Below are 21,172 nucleotides of genomic sequence, written 5' to 3'. Positions count from 1 at the left end.
GGGGTGCTCCCACCACTGTGCACTGGTGGTTCAGGAGCTGTTTTTCCAGTGGTTCCTCTGGCAGCTCTTGCCACTGGCCCGGGAGAGCATAGAAGCAGGTGTGTACCCTCAGTTCTGTATGGGGCAGGCTGAGCCAGGCTGCACTCTGGGAGGCTAGCCCTAGCCACCTGCCAATGGGCTGTGCTCAGAGTGCAAGCCTGCCTCCACCTGCCCTGCAGAGCACAGTGGAGTGGGGACTATGGGGGAGCTGCAGCTCTCCTAAAATTCCCCATAGACTCTGCCACTCGCCCCACCCTGATCTGGGTTCATGCACCCACCCCCATGCCCTCCCAGACCAGAAGTGAGAGCTGCCAGAAGAGCCATGGGGAGAACAGCTCCCAGACCAGCAGCACACAGTGGTGGGAGCCCCCCTTTCCAAGTCCTGCATACCACCCCCTGCTCTGGCTGGGCAGCTTGTCCCATCCTCAGCTCAAATCCCTCCCTCACTGTGGGAACATTGATCTGCCTCTTCCTTCCCCCCTCCACTCACCACAACAGACTTACCAGCTGGAGGCAGCTGTGTCCAGCATGGTTGAGGACTGCTGCCTGATTAGTCTATGGCCTAATTTCCAAATTAGCACCAGGTCCCTCCAAATCAATTTGGAGGCTTTCAAATTGATTTGGACCCTTTAATGGGTCTCCTGATTCAATTCAGATTCAGCAATTCAGCCGCCAAATTGGGCCAAATCTCCTCCTAATCAAATTGGTTACTGAAGCTTCGCACAACCCTACTAATTAGCACACTTCAGCCAGCCTCCACATCTCATATATCAGTGTCCTTATGTTTCAAAATGGCATTTTGAAGTGCATGGACACTGATACATTAGACTGTGGGTGCTTTAATTAGGGCATCTGTTGAAGCTGCTTTAATTGAAGTGTCCCACCCCCTGAGCACATGTAAAAATGTTTTAAAGGTCTTTCTAGACTGCCCTTATACTGTAATCTGAACAAATGTTAATCAGCTTAGTGGAGCAGTCACATAGTAAGGTCAGAAACCACTCTGACTCTCCTTCACCTACACAGCTATGACTTGCCACTAGAGACTTCGTGAACAGGATCTGGACAAGGAGCAGGACCCATTCGCTGTTCCCACCAAGCAGATAGTGGGCCAACCATTACGTTAGTTTCAGTGAGACCAGAAAGACCTGAGGAAACAGCTTCCCTGGAGCTTTCTGGTCTTGCTGAAGCTGATACAGAGGTTCTGCACTGAGAGCAAGGCTGCCAGGATTAAGTAGGCTGCAGATTGTAGTGCCATGTAGGGATTCCCAGAGTTAAATAAACCAAGTGTAAGGTTGCTGAAGGGTTTGCTCAGGGTTTGCAAGCCCAATCAGGGTGTTTGCACCATTGGAATGTGGATTTGCAGCAGGCTCTGCACACAGATATAGCAGTATGATAACCAGCTGAAGTTTGGAGATGAAGGCTGAAGAATGCATGCATGTGATTAGACAGCTGCAATTCTAGAGTGGGAAGCCCAGGGAAAAATAGGGAGAAGTCTGGATGAGAGTAGCTAAAGGCTGCGGGGAGAACATCTGCTTCTGAAGGGGGCTGCTACCAGGACAATTGCTTCTGACAGGACTACTGGCAGAAGAATTGTTGCTGAGTGAGCTGCTAATAAGGGCAGAGGAGGCATAAAACACAGGCAGTCCTTGGTTTTACATCACAATTGATTCCTGAAAACCGTGTCTTAAGTTGAAAGGTTGTAACTCAGAACTGATTTTCCCATAGGAAACACTATTATAAATGGAGGATTGGTTCCTGAACCAAGGCCTGATACCCTATTTCCACCAAAAATAACCCAGAATTTTGTACTCAATCAATTATAGATGAGTAATATAGAACTACATTAATGTATTTATATTGTAAATAGCAATCATATTGATTTGGAAGGACTTCTTTGAGGTGACTTTGCTGGACTTTTTAAAGGGTTCTTAGCTGGAGTCTTCTCAGGAGTCTTGGCTGGAGGTTTTCTGGAGTCTTGTCTGCTTTCTTAAAGAAAGTGTCCAAGGAAGTTTGGACAGATGTTCTCCAGGGAGATGGGCAATGCAGCGAACTTGTTCACTGGTGTGGCTTGGCGTGCCTTGATGTGGCATCAGATCAAGCATTGTAAAGTTAAAACAGACATCAGAAAGTTGAAACAGGGTGTCAAATTATAAACATTGTAAGTGCAAAATGTTGTAACTTAAAACATTATAAGTCGAGGACTGCCTGTACTGAGTACTCAGGATTGCTTGGTATCCTTTACTAAAGGAGCAGGGTTTGTGCAAACCAGTTCCTCGCCCCACTCTTTAGTTCCCTGAGTGCAGGGATTCCCTGGGAGGGAATCGGGGAAAGGGATTGCTAAAGAAGGTTCTCTGGGAGAGCTAAAGAAAGCCGTAGGGAATCTTGGCTTTGTGGGAGCTCCAGCAGAGAGCTCAATAAAGTACAGCCAAGAAGGGACATTCCACGTGCCAAACACAGGGAGATGCCTTGGGGAAGCATTTGGGGATAGTGTGATTGTTTACAGGCATCCAGGAAAGTTTGGAAAAGGGAGGAAAACCCGGTCTCAGGAGCAGCACACCTGAGGCCCTGACAGACGACTCCATCTTCTGACCAAATGACAGCATTGCCACTCCCCTTCAGGAGCAGAGTGAGCACAGCTCCATGGGGGCTCAACTGCAACCATCTCACAGTTAATTGCTTTGCTGCAGGCAAAGTGATGCTGTGGGGATCTGGCTGATTAGGTTTCATAGTTTCATAGTAGCTAGGGTCAGGAGAGACCTAAACAGATCATCTAGCCTGACCCCCAGCCACAGACAGGAATGAATGCTGGGTTCACAAGTCCCCAGACAGGTGATCATCCAACCTTCCCTTGAATTTGCCCAAGGTAGGGGAGAGAACCACTTCCCTGGGAAGTTGGTTCCAGATTTTGGCCACCCTAACTGTAAAAAAAAAAAGCCTTCTGATCACTAACATAAACATATTCTCCATCAGCTTATTACCATTGTTCCTTGTCACCCCAGGTGGTGCTGGGGAGAAAAGGGCTCTACCTATTTGCTGTTGATCTCTCCTGATGAGTTTGTAGGCAGCCACCAGGTCCCCCTCAGCCTCCTCTTGCTGAGGCTGAACAGGTTCAGGTCCCTCAGTCTCTCCTCATAGGGCCTGTCCTGCTGCCCTCTCACCAAGCAGGTGGCCCTCCTTTGAACCCTCTCTGGGCTGGCCACATCCCTCTTGAAGTACGGCACCCAGTACTGGACATAGTACTCCAACTGCGGCCTAACAGTGACAAGGTATGGCTGGCCTTGCTGGCTGTGGTCTGGCACTGACAGCTCATGTTCATCTTGGAGTCAATAATGACTCCAAGATCCCTTTCCACCCCTGTGTTTTCAAGAAGGGAACTCCCCAGCCTGTATGTATGCTGTGGATTCCTCATCCCAAGGTGCAGCGCCCTGCATTTGTCTACGTTGAACCCCATCCTATTCTCATCTGCCCACTTTTGTAGTCTGTCTAAATCTAGTTGCAGCCTCTCTCTCCCTTCAAGTGTGTCCACCTCGCCCCACATCTTAGTGTCATCAGCAAACTTGGACAGCGTGCTTTCCACCCCCTCATCCAAGTAGCTGATGAAGATGTTAAACAGTGTGGGCCCAAGGACCAAGCCCTGGGGTATCCCACTTCTCACATCTCGCCAGTTTGAGTACAACCTGTCCACCATTACTCTCTGGGTGCGCCCTATCAGCCAATTTTTTACCCACCCAACTGTGCAGGTATGAATGCCACAGTCACTTAATTTATTGATGAGGATGGGGTGAGAGACAGTGTCAAAGGCCTTCTTAAAGTCTTGAAAGACTATGTCCACGGTGACACCATCATCCAAGGATTTAGTTACTTGGTCATAAAAGGCAATCGGGTTGGTCAGGCAGGACCTGCCTTTGATGAACCCATGCTGATTGCCCCTGAGCATGAAGTCCCCTGCAGGCCCCCCACAGATGTGCTTCTTGATGATTCTCTCCAAGATCTTCCTGAGCACCAAGGTGAGACTTACAGGCCTATAGTTACTTGGGTCCTCCTTCCTCCCTTTCTTGAAAATTGGGACCACCTTAGCCAGTTTCCAATCACCCGGCACCTGGCCAAATGACCATGAATGCTCATATAGTTGGGCAAAGGGCTCCACGATGACCCTTGCCAGCTCCCTCAACATCCTTGGGTGGAGGGCATCTGGACCTGCAGATTTAAAAATGTCTAGCTCTTCCAGAAGATCCCTAACTACATCTGTGCTGAATGAAGGCCTGACAGAGCTATCCCCAAGATTGTCCATACCTCTGGTTGGTGGGCCATCCCAGTGTATATGCTTGTTATAAGTTGCCTAAGTGCTAAATTTCAAAACAAATTTGCTTTTGCTATATGATAAGTATTTACTTCTGTTTGCTGGTATAGATTATTATCAAGCACTTAGAAAATATTGTGTTTGTTATCTATGTGATCTATTGAATCTGTTAGTTTCTCAGTTACTATTGTATATAATAAATTATTATCAATAGTCATTTAGTGTTTAATCTGGTGTGGGAGAGAACCACAGGAGGGTACTCTACTGAGTGATGGCTTCCACCCTGTAGACAGAGTAGGAGTTGACCGAGACCTATTGGCACTCCAGGATCCTGAAAATTTGGATGTGGCTGTGGGTAGCACCATTGCCAGGTTTATACAAGCTAGCTTTGATTCCAGGAGCAGCCTAGGCAGGACTGCACAAGCTAATATAGCTTGCTTTTTGTTTAATACTAGCTTGATTATCTCTCCATGACAGAGGTGTAGGCTGTGAATTTTATTGGTTCTGGAGTTAGGCCTTAAATCTTCATCTTCTTCATCCCAGATGAGTACCCTAAGCATTAAAACATACAGACACATGCAGCAGCATGCAGACCTACATTGTGTTTTGTAGCACACACAAATGAATGGGCCCTGCTGATAAGATAGCCAGTAACATTGCTTGTTAGTAGTCATTTCAGGGCCTCCAGGACTTAGGTTTGAGCTAGGATTCTGCAAAAGTCCTTAGCTATGTGATGACATCAGTATGTAAGCATCTTGTACAGGTCCACTGAAGGAACTACAGTACCTAGAATGTGTTCAAGGATGGTAGTGTAGCTTAAATAGTGAATTTAGGTACTAAGTAACTTTTATGATAAATACCCTTAAGCACCTTTGGAAAGTTTTTCTTATTATAAGCTGCTACATACATAGACCAGAAATCTCATGAAGTGATTTCTACATTAAAGTCATAGCTTGTGGCTGCTGATGGTTTTGTACATACCCCCTAGGTATGTTCTGAATTAGTCAAGATAAGCAAAGTACTTCAAGATTTTTGGGGAAGAAAATTTAAGATGTTATCATTTTTATTCATTGCTTATCCTTGGTCTAAAACATGGTAGGTATTGGAAAAACATGGGAAATGGTGATTATTGTTTAGTAGTTAAAAATAAATTAACTTATTATACAACAAAAATTAATTGGATCTACTAACATTTGTGAATTCCTGATAATACTATGTTAGCAAATATACCAAAGTTTACTTTTGGTTCCATATAAATTATATTATGTCCCTGTGTTTAATCTCATTTGCATAGATTTACACATATTATTTATGATTTTCAAATTTCACTGGAAAGGCAGAAAGCTAATAAGATTAATGTGAATGTTTTCTTGGATATGATGCAGATGATAAAAACCTAGATAGAAGACAAAGGATGAGGGGAGTGATAAAAATATCTGAATATTTGTTTGAATGCATGAAAAAATATATTCTTTCATTTTCATCTTTTTGCGTTGCTTTTGGTTCCTGATTATGTGATTTGCACCAGTGAGTATTGTAGGGCTGATGGTACAGGTGCACAGCTCAGAAGGGATGTGGATGGTTGCAAAAAAATGGCATAACCAATTAAGCTGTACAGCAGGACATTTCTATCTATCTTCTGGGGAACAAATTATTGCCAAGAACACTGAAAGCTCTAATTGCCTGTCCACCCCTCAGCTTCTCTGAATGCAGCTTTATGATCAAACCAGCAGCTTGTACAATGTCATACTAACTTGCAAAACGGCCTTTGAAAAGCTTTGGAGTTTGAAAAACCCTTTCTTTTTGTCATATTTCACTACTTCAATTTCTTCTCTCCTTCTCTCACTTTTAGGTTGCTGAAATATGCACAATGTTTTTGCATTCCTATTGTTAAAATATGAAAATATGTCTTCCAGTGGAAAAGATGTAATTTCTTAGGAATATAAAGTATTTTAGGACTATAGAGTCTTAGCTGAGAATATATTTAATTAGTATGGAAATTCTTTAGCTTTATGATGTCAAACACGAGCCCTGATCATGCAGGAGTCAAGGAGATGCTGAATCTTTCAGTTCTTGTACTTTGAAATGATAATAGTGATTGGCAACTGTAAGGGCAAGGAGAGATTAATGAAAAATACATAAGCACATAGGGTGAATTCCATAATTTATGGAATTCTTTTCTTCACTTTGATATAGGACAACTTAGTACACTGGCCACAAGCCTTAACACTGCTGGCATTAATATTAATGCAAATGATTTATTCTTTACCATAGCATGATTAGAAGACAAAATGTTTCAAAAGACAGAGAATATGAAAGAATATGGAACTGGATTCAGTTGGTGTTGCAGAAAATGGTATTATTTCAGCTTAGGATAAAAATGCCAAAGAATGGAACTGTACTAATTATTTATGTCTATTTCAAAAATGCAAAATTAACTGGAGACATTCAGCTAGACACTTGCCTTATTATCGTTATTCTAGCATTATGTACCAACATAGTATACCAACAAATACTGGAACAGATTTGTAAGGTGTTGGCTTCAAATTCTGCTCTCACTTAGAACCCTGAAAAGCCCTTAACTTGTAATATTTTGCATCCGATACTGATTATTAAATATTTTCATCTACCTCTGAAAGCAATGAGAGTTGAGAGGTAAGTCATTTGCCTGACTAGGGGACCTTGCTCTGTTTTTATTTTTTCCTTTTTTTCATGCTCTTCATTTTAAGTTTTAAAAATCTGTTGAGTCTTTAATGTTGGTTTCCACACTCTGTAATGTATTTCTGCATTTCCATTGTCATTTCATTTTCCTGTTTAGTAAAACTCAGCATGAGCTACCTATTAACTCTATGGAACAGAGAATGGTCTTTCAGTCATTGAATGCTAACACTATGAGACAAGAAACTCTTTGACTTATGTGACCCAAGAGACAATACTTTTCAGTTAAGATCAAAGCAGTGTCCTTGTGAATCATTCTTGTAAGCAACATTGCCCCCTGAAATGAAGCCAGAAAACAAAAAGTAAAGCATATTTTGTCACATAGCTAGCTATTCAGTAACAAACTAACAATTGTATTTCAAGCCAAGTAAATGAATACCATAAAACTGCCTGAAAAAAAAAGGTAAGTTTAGGTTGGATATTAGGAAAAAATCTCTCACTAGGAGGGTGGTGAAGCACTGGAATGGGTTACCGAGAGAGTTGGTGGAATCTCCATTCTTGGAAGTTTAAGGCTCGGCTTGATGAAGTTCTGGTTGGAATGATCTAGTTGGGGGTGGTCCTTCTTTGAGCAGGAAGTTGGACAAGATTACCTCCTGAAGTCCCTTCCAACCCTAATTTTCTATGATTCTATGAAAAATAATAATAATAAAACTGTTTTTACATAATGTGTTCATAACCTATGATTCAATAACTACTTTTCTTTTCTATTGGCAACTGGTTTGCTGAGCAGTTTAGTTTCAATGGATTGAATGTATGCATTTTATTGGCTGTATATTTGTATGTTCAAAGATAATAGGCTCTGTTTAAAATTATAATAATTGAGTAAAAATTAGCTTATTGCAGATTGTGAATGAGTTATTCTAAAACAATAATAACCCAATAATATAATACCCTTGTGTTCATGAACATCTTGATTCCAAAAATATGAACCTTATTTGAATTTCAAAATTGAGGTTTAAATTTTACCACAGTGTTTTGTGAAATTATTATTATAAAGTTACCTTAGAACATCTGAAGAGTCACTTGAACATCTTTAATATATCACAAGGCCCAAAGGCACCTAATTTCTATTCAAAGGCACTCCCATAATTTTATCTCATGAAGATGTAAAATCCTTTGAAATATGTTAGCCATCTCTGTAAGAGTAATCTATTCCTATTGTTTCTATTTGTTTGTTTGTTTCAGGGTGTCCTAATAATGGTAATGGTTCTGAATGTAAAAGTCCATTTGTTGGTTTTCAAGGATGCATGAGACTCATTTCCATTGGTAACAAAGCAGTAGATCTGATTTCAATTCAGCAAAACTCCCTTGGTAATTTCAGTGACCTTCAGATAGACCTGTGTGGCATTATAGACAGGTAAGGGCAAACCTGATTTTTTATTTATGAAAGCATTTTTCTCAAACTTTTAACTGCTGTCAAGGCAGAGAGTTCTTAAAAAATACCTTATTTTGACTCTCCGTACAAAAGTACTCTAAGTTCTGGTACAATTACAGTGCATTATTGTAGGTGACCATTATTATTGTTTTGTGTCACTTAAAAATAAAACCACAGTATATATTGTTAAAAACATTTTACATACTTTTGAATTGTTTAAAAGTGTTAAAAATATGTAGAATAAAGGTAAACCCACAATAACTTCCTGTGGTTTTGAGTCCAATGCTGTTTTCTTTTGGACTTTTCTTTTAAAAGTATGATCCTAGGTAATATATTACCTATTATAGTCGGTCCTTGCAGAAGGTGGTAAAAATGGGGCAATTCTATTTTGCCATCTAGGGAAATTCACCCTATGTTATGAAAATTTGCTAAGTAATAAAGTTGGTAGAGATTTCAATTTTCGTCTTTAAAAAAACAAACAAAAATATTTTTGTTCTGTGATTTTAAGTAATTTATTTTCTTTAGCCTCAAAAAACATAATGATCCGTTTATTGTACATTATTCCAACCTTCATAAACCTACTCTATATGTGATTCATCAAAACTATCAGTCTCTCTTCTGAATAGATTCAGAACTCAGTTGTCATATATATTGCTGTAAATTGCTCTCTACTCAATAACAGGTTCGTTTTAATCCATCCTGGATCATTGATGGGGTATTATCTGGAAAATCATAACAATTACCTGTGCTGTTTTGACTTTTTCATAATAACAAAAGAGTCTATTATTTCCTTTTATTAATCCTTTTCCAAATTTTACTAAAAAGAGGATGGTCAGAAAATTTGTTTAAAACAAAACTGTCTCTTCAACTAAGTTAGATCTGGAAAATCCATGACTCAGCAGTTTTACTCCAAATGCTCATAAAATGCCTTTTAAAAATATGTAGTTTTAACTTCTATGTTTCCCCCTTGGTACTTTATTTTTCACTGGATAGTACCCTTACTACTGAACTTTCTGAGCTTCAGTGAGGGCTAGGGACACATTCTAGAGAGGGATGGATGCAGAGGGGATGTGGTGGTATGCTTTCCTCATTTTCAAACCATGCTGCAGAAGCAGCATCTAGGGACTTTTTTCTAAGCCCCTGCAACAGGTAAGTATCCCTCCCCCTGGCATGGTCTCCCTTCTCCTTCATGCTCAGGGGTACTTAAGGGGAAAGAGGTCTCCTCCTCTTTCCACCCCCCATATTTCCCCTCTCCCTTAACCACTGCTGCTACTGTCCCTGAGCGGACTTTAGCAGCTGCCCTACTTCAGCCTGTGTGTGTGAGAGCCAGGCTTAGCCAAGAACAGCAGCAGCAGCTGACAAGTTCTTCCTTCCTACCTAGTCTTTCCAGGTGTTCCCTGCTCGCTCAGGAGTAGGCAGAGGGTGGAGGAATCAGCCTGCTGCCACCTCTCTGTCCACAGGTGAGTCTGGTTTCCTGCACAGTTGCTCCTTGCAGCCTCAGCTGAAGCAGGACAAGGAACAACTTGGACAGTGGTAGTAGGAGGCAGGTTTCCCCTTCCAGAGCCCAGAGGCATAAGAAAAAGGGATCGGGGAGAATGGGAGAGGAGGTGGTGTTGAGCACGGAGGTGAAGAGACTGTGTACGAAGAGTGGGAGGAGAGTAGGAAAAACTCTTACCTGATTTGGGAACTTTAAAAAAAGTCTGCTGCTGCTGCTGCTGCTGCTGCTGCTGCTGCTGCTGCTTGGTGTGGTCTGCCCCGCCCTGGTTTGAGGGAGGTTGAGACTGGGTATGGCCAACCCTGCAGTGGCAGTTGACGTTTCCACACCCCTTTGCCTATGATACTGGATGACTTTGAGGTCTCCACTGAAGTCAAAGCAAAATCCCCATGGAACAGATTATGAATTTTAACATCTGAATTCTTGATGACTGAGCTCCAAATTCCATTATGGAACCCAACGCAAGGTATAAATCATACCTACAGTTTTTTTTAGTCTCAGTATCTCACGCTTCTCTCTTTTTTTACCTTATTTTTTTCCCTCCATTCAATGTTACCTCATCCTATACTTCTAATATTCCAGTTTTTCTGTTCTGTACTTCCTCTCCCCATCACATCCATGTCTTCATGCCCTGCCCCCTTAATTTTGAAAGTGCTGTTCTTACAGTTCTAGATTCAAACTACTATCACCATATCTAATAAGCCACTTGATCCTTTTTTATGCAATAAAAGGGAAGAATTGGGAGACAAATTGTGTGCAGGTCAAACAAGGTAATATGTGAGCTATATAAACTTTAGTGAAACACTGTAGTACTTAAAGCCAAACAATTGGGGTAGTCTGATAGTGTCAGGATGGAAAATAGCCCAGTTGTCCTCTCAAGTCCATGATATAGTTGATACTAAGTAGTTCCTTTGCTTTGAAGTAGAGGCTTAAATTTATTTTATGACTAGGTACTTTTAAAATAATCATTCCCTTCCAAAGTATGTTCTTGTAAATTATGGCTTCCCTATTAAATACAAAATTGCATTTCTTAACTATTTAAAATAACTAAGACGGCCCTTGCTTACATCCTCAGGTCCTTTGCATTCTCTTCAGTATGCCTGATCAAGTACTGCTATATATTATTTATATTAAAGACCAGAAATATTCCCAGTATTCCAAACATCACCTTCCTGTCTCTAATACAGTGCTAGCTAAATTTCTTCAGAGTTATATGTTGTACCTCATTTATCCACCTTACCATTTGATTACTTTTTTATGCTGCTGTTAAATACTATGCCAGAGGTGTTAGATTTGTATCTACCTCTTCCCTAGATCCTTATCTCCCTGAATCTTTATAGCATATGGAGATTGTTACCCTTTTTGTTTTATGTCTGGTATCACCAATTTTATATTTTTCCCACACAGAACTGCATAAGTCACTTGAACTCTTTAGTCTCAGTCTTTTTCAAGTCATTTGGAATTTTACTGCTTTTCTGATATTGTATTAACTCTTTCTATTCAGTTTGTATAACCATCATAGTTCATTACCGTGGTTCATGGTCTTTCATGTTTAGTGACACACAAAGTGGTAAAAGAATGGGTCCTCATCTCAGTCATTGAATTACTCTTCTTCAGCTACTTTAATCCTGGACTCTTTTATTCTTGACTATTACAACTCCTTTTTCCATAATCTCCCTAGCTTTCAAATGACCTGGCACTTTCAGTGTATTGCTTCTCACCTTCTCATGTGTACAAAGCAGTACAGTATCTTTTATCCATTCTTATACTGGCTCCATATTTCAGCATTCACTCTGGACAGGCGTGTATAGTTTATCCCAGGAACTGTATTTCATTTTACGTACACAATCCCATAAATCGTGTGCTTGTTGGAGCCCAGCTTCTGGAACACCTTTCCTGTATGTCTTTCTTTGAACTAATTCTGTATGTCATTTCAAACCCCAGTTGAATACCTATGTACTCCTTTGCCTCTGACTATAGTAAGGTTTGTTAACCTCTGTTTTGTAACACACCAGTGGTACTATATGGCCAAAGTATCTATTTGCAAGTATTCCCTTGTCCACGTATTTTCCATGTGTCTGGACAGAAAGTATCAAGCAAAACATGTCTTTATAGTTATCGATCTTCCCCTAGATCCATATTTAAGTGCACACTTTACTCTTTCTGCTTTGCTTACTTACCAGTTCCCAATTCAATTTTTCTAAACCTATCATTGCAGTGGATGGGTTAAGTCTTTGTGTCAGACTTTGAGAATAGATTGAGTCTATCATCAAAGGTTTTTCTTTTTTCTTCCAATCATTAAATATTCTGTCAACACATTTAGCTGTTCTATACCACTGATCCCTTTCAGTATGTCTTTTCTCTCAAAGGAATGGGTATAGTATCAGTCTACTTTTCCAACCGCAAACAGAGAGATAATTGGCCAAGATGTGAGCTTATAACAATTTATACCTTAGTAATATATAGATGAAATCGAACTACTAACTCTAATGATCTCTTCTGAAGAACAAAAGATTTTTACATTTAACACCTATCAACAGTAACAGAAATTAGTGTTTGTATCTGTAGGAAAATAGACTCCAAACAATTCAGTTATTGAAGATCTTTTGTATATTTGCCATCTCCATAATATTCAGTACTTCACAATACCTCCAAAATATTTGTCATCAAATTCTTTCTGCATTTCATCATATTTTCTCAATTTTTGCTTCCTGTTCAATGTTGGTTTTCTAAGAAAATTGAAAAAGTGACAGATAAAATATTTTGTTTACATAATCTTTTCAATCCCTTCTTTTGTAGGACTTTTTAAAAATTACTGTTTCTAGTTATTACCTTTAATTTGGTCTTCCACTTTAGCCTTTTTACTATATGATTGTTGTCTAGGTTACTTCATGGTCCATATAACCCTTGAACATATAAACATATCTCTGCAAATATTTCTCCTCAGTGTTCTTCTCTCTGATCCTTTATCAATTTATTACTATATTTAATAAATACTAATTATACACAAGCCATCCCCAAAATAGCTCCAAAGGACAAAATGTCATCTTAAATGCCTTTCAAAGTGAGCACATTTGGTCTCTGAAGAGAGAATGCCAGATGCATCTGTCATAATTACTTTAGCCTCTACGCAGAGGTATAGGATAGCCCATTGAGAATTATTACCTTTGCTGTCTTGGCAGCAGTGTGCTATACAGGACATACGATGAAAGGTTTCATCTATAGAGTTGAGATCTCCAGCATTCAGAAAGTTTCCAAATAGAATTGTACCTGAGAGGAAGTTAACAAAAATAATTCAGGTCTCTGTACATGTTCTTTACATATTGGTATCTTTTCCCATAATTTGCAGTTTTAGGAATCAGATTATTTAAAAAAGATTTCTATCAGAAGATAACTGATTTATAAAGTCCTGTATCCTGTCTTCCATGAAAAGGTGTGTTTCTGTTCTGAGTCAGTGCATTAATTTGAAGATTAACTTTTGATTATCTCCAGTCTAGTGCTTTATTTCTTAAGTTACACATCATTTGTAGATATCATGCACTCAAAGTGTGTTATCAAGTACTATATGGCAAATGCCCGATCCACTCCTCTGCTGTTGTTTGCATTTTAAACCAAGCACTGTGCTGTGTACATTTAGATATTACCCCTATTTTGTAGCAGCATCAGTACAAATTCTTTGCAAAGATGTTGGTTCTTTCAGAAAAAGGCACTAGATTGTAAATCTCATTTCAGACAGTGTTGCAATTTCCCTTGCAATTTGAATAGAAATACTTTCACTTAGCTAGTCACTGCGTTCTACTATAAAGCCAACAAGAGAGGAAAGGTCTAAAATTCAGTGTTAAAAGGTTTTAATTATACTTTAAATTGTCTCCAATTATATTAAACTTGATTCAAACATCGTCAATTGCACCCAAGCTTTTCATTTTGTGAAGACTATTAGAAAGATAAATCGAAATGGACAAGGAGTCAATATAAACGAAGACCACATAAATGAGTTACGGATTGGAGATAACAATGTATTTGTCAAAATAAAAGGTGTAAAAGGAATCAAAATCATGACTGAAATACATACGAGGCAAGATGTTGCATAAGAGTGCAGAACAGGTGTTGAATGCCAATTACAGAGAGTGCATATAGTCACCATTAGTATTAGAGGAAGTGTATATTTGTAATAAGTGATGATTGGACCTATTTATACAGCACGGAAAAACAAATAATTAAAAGTAACTCTAAATATAATTCCCACTGATATTTACCCTTGAAGAACAGCTGCTTTAAATGGCAGTTATTTAATGTATGAGAAATCCAATATCTAGGTAATAAAGTTACTCTTTCCCCAGCTTTCTGTTGATGCTCTCCTTCAGAATTACTACAGGATTAATGCATATTCTTCTTATTTCTCAACTTTTTGCCTTTAGTATCACTTTTGTCACAAAGGTGGCTCTCATGTTTTGATAGATATACTACTGTAATTATTAGGTAGTGGTATAATAAGTGATTATGTTCCTTTTTTTTTTTAGGTGTTTGCCTAATTACTGTGAACATGGTGGTGAATGTTCACAGTCTTGGAACAGCTTCTACTGCAATTGTACAAATACAGGCTACATGGGGGCTACCTGTCATTACTGTAAGACTGAGATGCTTTATTTCTACTGTTTTACTTGGGATGGTAATTTTATAGTAATGCAAGATTATATTTATATTCAAAGAATTGTCGGTCTTGTTAATATTAACAAAGATATTCAACATTGATTTAAAAGGAGCTTTGAAAAGTCCCTAAATAGTTTAGTATTGCAAGACTTATTGAAAATCTTATTGTGTTCCATTTTTGTGCAGATGAATCTTTCATTTAGTTAAAATGTTGGTTATGTACTTATGTTCACACATATCAAAGCTTCAAGTGAATGCTTAGTTTTGAAGTCAGTGAACATTAACACATGCTTAAGTCATTTTTCAGTTCAGAACCCAATTGCAGAATAACTCCAATAGAATGGCAATGGGCTAAACCTGACATATGAGAAAGGAATCAGGGAACTCAGTCTATCAAGCATACCACAGTGATGGTTTTTCACTTGGAGTTCCCCCAGTAAAGGGAGAACTTTAGAAAATATACATAATTGAATCAAAACAATACACATAAGCTGCTTATGGTTTGAGCCCTGTTTTACATTAGCATAATGTACCCCACAGAAGATGATCCATAACAATGGCACCTATGAGATGAGCACCAAGTCCATTACTTAATTCTATTTATTGGGACTATTTCGTAATCCAGGTCCTTACTCCAAGGTTCTGAATGTGTATTTCCTAAGAAAGGAAAAAATGTCAAGTGGCACACTAGCAGTATTGTGGTGATATAGCAACCAGGATCATCCAGGAAAAATATGAGAGGCAAGGATTTTTTGTGTTATATATTTTATTAGACAGACATTTGGATACCTATACACCCTTCCTCAGATCTCGGTCAACACATTGCTGTATCGAAAAGAAACAAATGTGCTAATTAAACTTGTTTTAAAACAATATACATAACCTGCATAGCATATAATTGGTGCTTTTCATATAAGGGATATATGCGCAGAGTTCTGGGGCCTATGGCAGTTCTCATAATTTTAAAACCTACTTCTTGAAATCTAAGCTATGACTTTTAAAAGGACAGTCTCCAACTTTTAGATTTTAGAGGAAACAGAAACAATACAATACAGTAATTAGTAGCTTCTAGATTTATGAATTAAGTAAAATGTTAAGGGAGCTGGAGTGGGCAACATGAATGAACTTTCAGAAATCATTGCAACCAACAGCTCCTGTTGTATGATGTTAGAATACAACAAGACAAAAACAGACGAGGAATATGATTTGATTCATTATATAGTAAATTAATGATGGCTTCAAAAATGGATGCCAAGGCTTATTGTCTAATGGTTGTTATATTACACCAAAAGTGTATTTATAAGATGTTTAAAATGTTTTTGTTCATATTTATGTTGAAACATAGGCAGAATGTACTGTATTTCTTGTATGCTTCATGGCCCCAAAATAAGAAATGCGTCTTATTACTGGGAAGGCAAAATGAAAAAAAAAGAGAAGTTTCAGAGTTCTGGTTGCATAGAGCAGGGACAGGGCCTAATCTTCCACTCACTCACCCTCCCTTTTCTGCTCAGGCAAAAACTAGTTTTAATGCTTTCACAGGTGAATTGTCTGCAGCTCTTAGGTACTCAGTCAAGAAACTATAGCTCCTGCTGAAGCCTGGACTCCATCAGCAGGTCTAGGATTCTGAAAAGAGTTAAAAATAGTCTGCAGGGCCATGAAATAGAAAGAGAGAAACCCAGAGTACCTATCAGACACCAAAAATTGCAGAAGAAAGGACAGTTTGATTAGCTGAATATCACAGCCATTAACAGGAGAGAGGGTTGTTAACACCTGCTGAGTGAAGAGAGATTAATGGGACAGATTACAAGGAGTCATGAAGTTAGTTGACTCCCTCAGCAGCCTGAATAGAAATGCCACTTCTGTTGCTGGCAGGCAGTTGGTTTTAAACTCTAAGTAGATCAGGAATCAAAAGAGTGTGACTGTACCATTGCACTCCTCCGCTGGATCAGTCCCTCTTGGAATCTGCTCTTCCTTCCATGTGGCCACTGGAGGGAGTGGAAGAAAAAAAAGTAGCAGCCATGTTACAGATCCCCATGCTTCTGTTTTGTTCAGAAAAATTCCATACCTCTACTTAAGACATGAACCCCATTTTGGAAAGCTAATTTTTTGACATGGTATGTGACTAATTTTGGTATTATATTAATAGTGAATCACTGAGGCAGACTGTCACTATGCTATGAAGGTTGCTGTAGTTTAGAAGTCAATCCTGTTACTTTTTGGTTACAATAGTGTAGTAATGATTCCACATTTAAAGTGTGTGTGTGTTTCAGGGGGGAGAGGGGAGTATTAATAACCTCAGTTCTGTGTAATTGAAGAAAAGAGATTATAATCCTTTAGTTACTGAATAAACATTGAAACTCAGTGTAAAGGGCCTAGAAGTTTGGACCAGTGGGAATATTGTGAGGTGTGGTACTATGCTACTATCAAGGGACTATAATGTTGAATATTACTAGTCCTAGTAGAAAATTCCTAATAAACATCATGTTACACCATCACCTACTGCCTCTGCTGCCATAGTAAAAATTAAATTAAGGCTATTTACTGTAAGGCATTATAATCTTGACCCTATCTGCACCTTCTGGGTATTCCAGCAGGGGCAGGTAATATTTAGCTAATGAGGCTGTTTGTTTTCCTTACTTTCAATATAATTGAGCTAAAGTAATATGACTATGATCCAACTGTAGTGCAACATTCAGAGAACTAAAAATAAATAGTAGGCCTGTGCGAAGCAGCAAGTATTCGCTTCAGATTTGGATTTGGCCAATTCAGAGGACAGTGATTTGAATTGGACATTCAAATCACTGTCCTGATTTGATTCGGCCGAATCAGATCTGAAAGATTTGGCGCCTCGTCAGAGATTTGGCCGTAGACTAAACAGGCAGCTGACGCAGCTATCTCCAGCTGATAAGTCCGTTGGGGTTGGGGGAGGGAGGGATTGGGGCTGAGACAAGCTGCCCAGCCAGGGTTGGGGAGCATGTTACTCAAGGAGTGGGGTGGGAGGGGAGGGATGTGGACACGACAACACTCGGAGTGGGTGCTCTGCCCTGCTGCCACTTGCCCCCTTCTGCCTGGAGTGAGCCATGCCTGCATCACGCCCCCACCTGCACTGGCTAGGCAAGTGGTAGCAGGGTAGAGTCCCTCCTCCCAGCACTGCTGTGCCTGCCTCAGAGCTTGGAGTGGAGACTCTGCCCTGCTGCTGCTTGACAGCCAGCACAGGAGAGTGGGTGCTTGCCAGCTGGCATGGAGAGATGGGCACTGGCAATGCTTGCCACCTGGGGTGGTGGGGCTGGTGCTGCCACCACTTGCCAGCTGGTGTGGAAAATTGTGGTGGGGTGGGCACTGCAGCCTCTTGCCAGTCCACGCACGGCAGTGAGTGCTGCCAATGCTGGCCAGCCACCATGGTGGGGCAGGTGCTGTCACCACTTACCAGCTGGCACAGGAGGGTGCGGGGGGGAGGGTGCGGCAGTGCTGGGAGTGGGGGGTATGCCCTGCTATCACTTGTCCCCTTCTGCCTGGAGCAAGCCAGTCCCAGCCGCAATCCCTCCCTCTCCCATACCCCTTCCCTCCCCACTCCCCCAACCCCAACAGACTTACCAGCTGGAGGCAACTGCATCAGCTCCCTGTTTAGTCTATGGCCTAATCACCAAATCATTTCCAAATCCTTTTCCAAATCAATTCAGATGCTTCAAATCAATTCAGAGCTTTTAATTGGTTTCCTGATTTGATTTGGATTTGGAGATTCAGTCCTTGAATTGGACAGAATCTCCTCTGAATTGAATCAGCTACTGAAGCTTCACACAGATCTAATAAATAGTATTCTCCAAACTCCACATTCTTTACTTGGTAGGGTTTCCATTGGCTTTTATTGTCATTAAATTGGACCCAAAGTTTTTCACGTTATACAGTTGGTTATTTATCTTGAAAGTTGAACACAGAGCTGGTTAGCTGTGTTAGTTTGGAGTCAAGCAGAGGGTAGGGCGCTATGTCACTTTAAAGACTAATGGTTATATTTAAGGTTTATTTCCTAAATCATTTATAATTTGAATAAAGGCATTTTCTAAATATTACTCAAAATGTTATTCATTTTGGAATTACACATTTGTTGTCATATCCATTCATCTACTTTCTTTCTTCTATTCCTGCAATACCTTGCTGAGGAAGCAAAAAGATAACCTCAGAAATACCTATGGAAATTTTCACTTTAAATAAAGATAAATGGTGTTTGCCAAATAATAGTGCTTATTTTATTGTGTGATTTTCCCCTTATTTTCCTTCGTTTTGAATAAACCATCGTATAGGTGACCCCTCACCAACATATTTTTTCCTTGCCACAAATAGAATATAAAATGATGCCATTACATTTGTGATGGAAGATGTTCTTTTACAGCCATCTATGAGCAATCATGTGAAGCCTATAAGCACAGAGGGAACACTTCAGGCTTTTACTATATCGATTCAGATGGAAGTGGCCCCTTGGGACCGTTTCTTGTGTACTGCAACATGACAGGTGAGGTGATAAACTTCCTTAACAAACAGTTGGGTCTCTATGCATACTTATTATATAGAAACATACAGTCAATCAAGGAAGAAGCCTTTTTTTCCTCCTGAATTTAATGTACACATACACAGCAAAATGAAGGTGACTCAGCTCAGAATGCTGGACAGAGAATACATCAGAGGAATTAAAAGAGACTCAGACTGTGAAGTTAACATTCCTATTGTGCTAGCATAAATGGAATATGTGCTCTATTTGTAGAGAAGTTCATTTTCTGTAAAGCTGTGGTCTCGTGAAGTTAGCTCTTCTCTGAATGGCATATAGGAACTGAGGAATAAGTGATTTTTTTATGAGAAAAATTACAGATTGTTCCCCCTATCCTTATGAAAGATTATAATTTAGAGTTGACCTTCACTTGGAATAAGGAATACTGATTTTAAACGTTGTCTTTCAGATGGGTTATAAATCTTTTAGATAAGGCTGGTTCAACTAGTAGGACTCTTACAGCTTCATTTTCACAAACCTGCATTCCTTTTTCATTTCCAATTATTTACACCTCACAACTGCTGTCACATTTCTTAGTATTTGGTTGCAGGGTCATACAAGTATTTAGACCAATTGACTTCAAGTTTTCCTATTGCTATGCATACTTGCAATTAACCTTAATCATTAAAGCTGAATCTTTTCAAAATCCAGCACACATTCACTTTTTATCTCATTTTCTTTTTGTTTTAATTAGTTTCTTTTCTTATGCTGGTCAGTTTTCTAGTAATTTTCAACTTAAGGTTTTATTTATTTATTTATTTATTTAGATTTAATAGTGTAAAATTAAAGCTGTAAGCCCTGAAGATATTGTTTAAATTAACTGTTTACTTTAAAGACAACAGAAAAAGCAATAGAAATATTTCCTTTGGCTTTGTATTTTATGGTAATATAATTTTGTACAACCTAAATTGTATGCTGTTTTACATGGACCATGAGCTACTTTAATTTTGGCATTCCATTGAATACCTGATTTTGCAACTTGTATAATATTTTTTACCATGTTTTAGTGGGTTTGGTTTCGTTTTTTGATACCAGTGTGAAGGCATACTAAGGAACAATAAAATAAATATTGTCCTACTTCTACCCTGAGTCCTAGATATTTAAAATCCACTAGATTATTTTGAAAATCTCAATCAGTGTCATTTGCTGAACAGGTAAATGCAGATTTCTGTATTGATAGGTAAATCAGTGATCTGTAAATAAGTGACACAGGTTGTAACTTTCAGAGGAGTCAAGGTTTCTTTTTTTTACCACAGCTTTTACTGAAAATGATGAAAGGTAAGTTGAAACTTCTATTAATGTCAATGGGATGGAATTTATGTTGCACAGAATATCTCAGACAGTTACTCTGGGTATGTGCAGATGTTTGCCACTCCCTGTGTGGTCATGCAGCTTACATTAAGCCATGTGACTGTAGATCAGAAGCACCTTGTACACATGCCAGGAGCCATGTTAGGAATCCTGTGCAAATAACTTGGGGCAGGGAGACAGATGGGCAGGTCCAGGGGATGTGCTAGTGGGTCTGCATGTGGGGGAGGTAAATACTGACTAGTCATGGTTGAGGGGCTAGGAAGAACACAGCCCTGGGTCTGGGGTGAGTGCCTGGGCTTTCCCAACCCTAGGGTACCATGCTTATATGAACTAATTTAGATTGGGCCTGCCAGCTTCTACCCAATTTAACCTGTCTGAATATCTGCACCAACTGGCACTTAGATCAACCTAATTCTGGTGAAGTTGATCTAAATGTAACATCTACACATACCCTCTGGTTCAAAAAATAAAGTCTGTGCTTTGATTTTTTGAGTATTAAGGTTGGGGTGTTATAGTAGCTGTCCTGGTTCAGGAAATACGCAAAAGCAAATTTTTTTTGGTGATCTCTTTCTTTGGACCAACTGTATAGCTGGGAGAGATGTTAGAACAGCTTTTGGCCATAACGTGTCCCTCCTCAGGTCAAACCCTTGCTTGATTTTTGTTTTTTTGTTTTTGATACAACAGTCTAACTCAGTGGTTCTGAACCTTTTTCAGTCGACGTACCCCTTGGTCTCAGAGTGAGAC

The 21,172-nt window shown here is 39.5% G+C and overlaps 1 protein-coding gene across 2 annotated transcripts in view; it reads left to right on the top strand.

Annotated features, from left to right (window-relative positions):
* Positions 1-21,172, top strand: part of LOC109323448 (contactin-associated protein-like 4) — a 421,861-nt gene that overhangs the window by 312,542 nt on the left and 88,147 nt on the right. For both annotated transcript variants that reach the window (XM_019555012.1, XM_019555011.1), the window contains exons 10-12: positions 8,243-8,414; positions 14,448-14,554; positions 18,965-19,084. In XM_019555012.1, the coding sequence (XP_019410557.1) occupies positions 8,243-8,414; positions 14,448-14,554; positions 18,965-19,084 (399 nt within the window). The remainder of the gene's footprint in view (positions 1-8,242; positions 8,415-14,447; positions 14,555-18,964; positions 19,085-21,172) is intronic.

Source organism: Crocodylus porosus, unplaced genomic scaffold (genome assembly GCF_001723895.1).
Source record: "Crocodylus porosus isolate Cpor-Errol unplaced genomic scaffold, CroPor_comp1, whole genome shotgun sequence".
NCBI lineage: Eukaryota > Metazoa > Chordata > Crocodylia > Crocodylidae > Crocodylus > Crocodylus porosus.
Note: the sequence above shows the minus strand (reverse complement) of the source record. Positions and strands in the feature narration are given on the sequence as shown.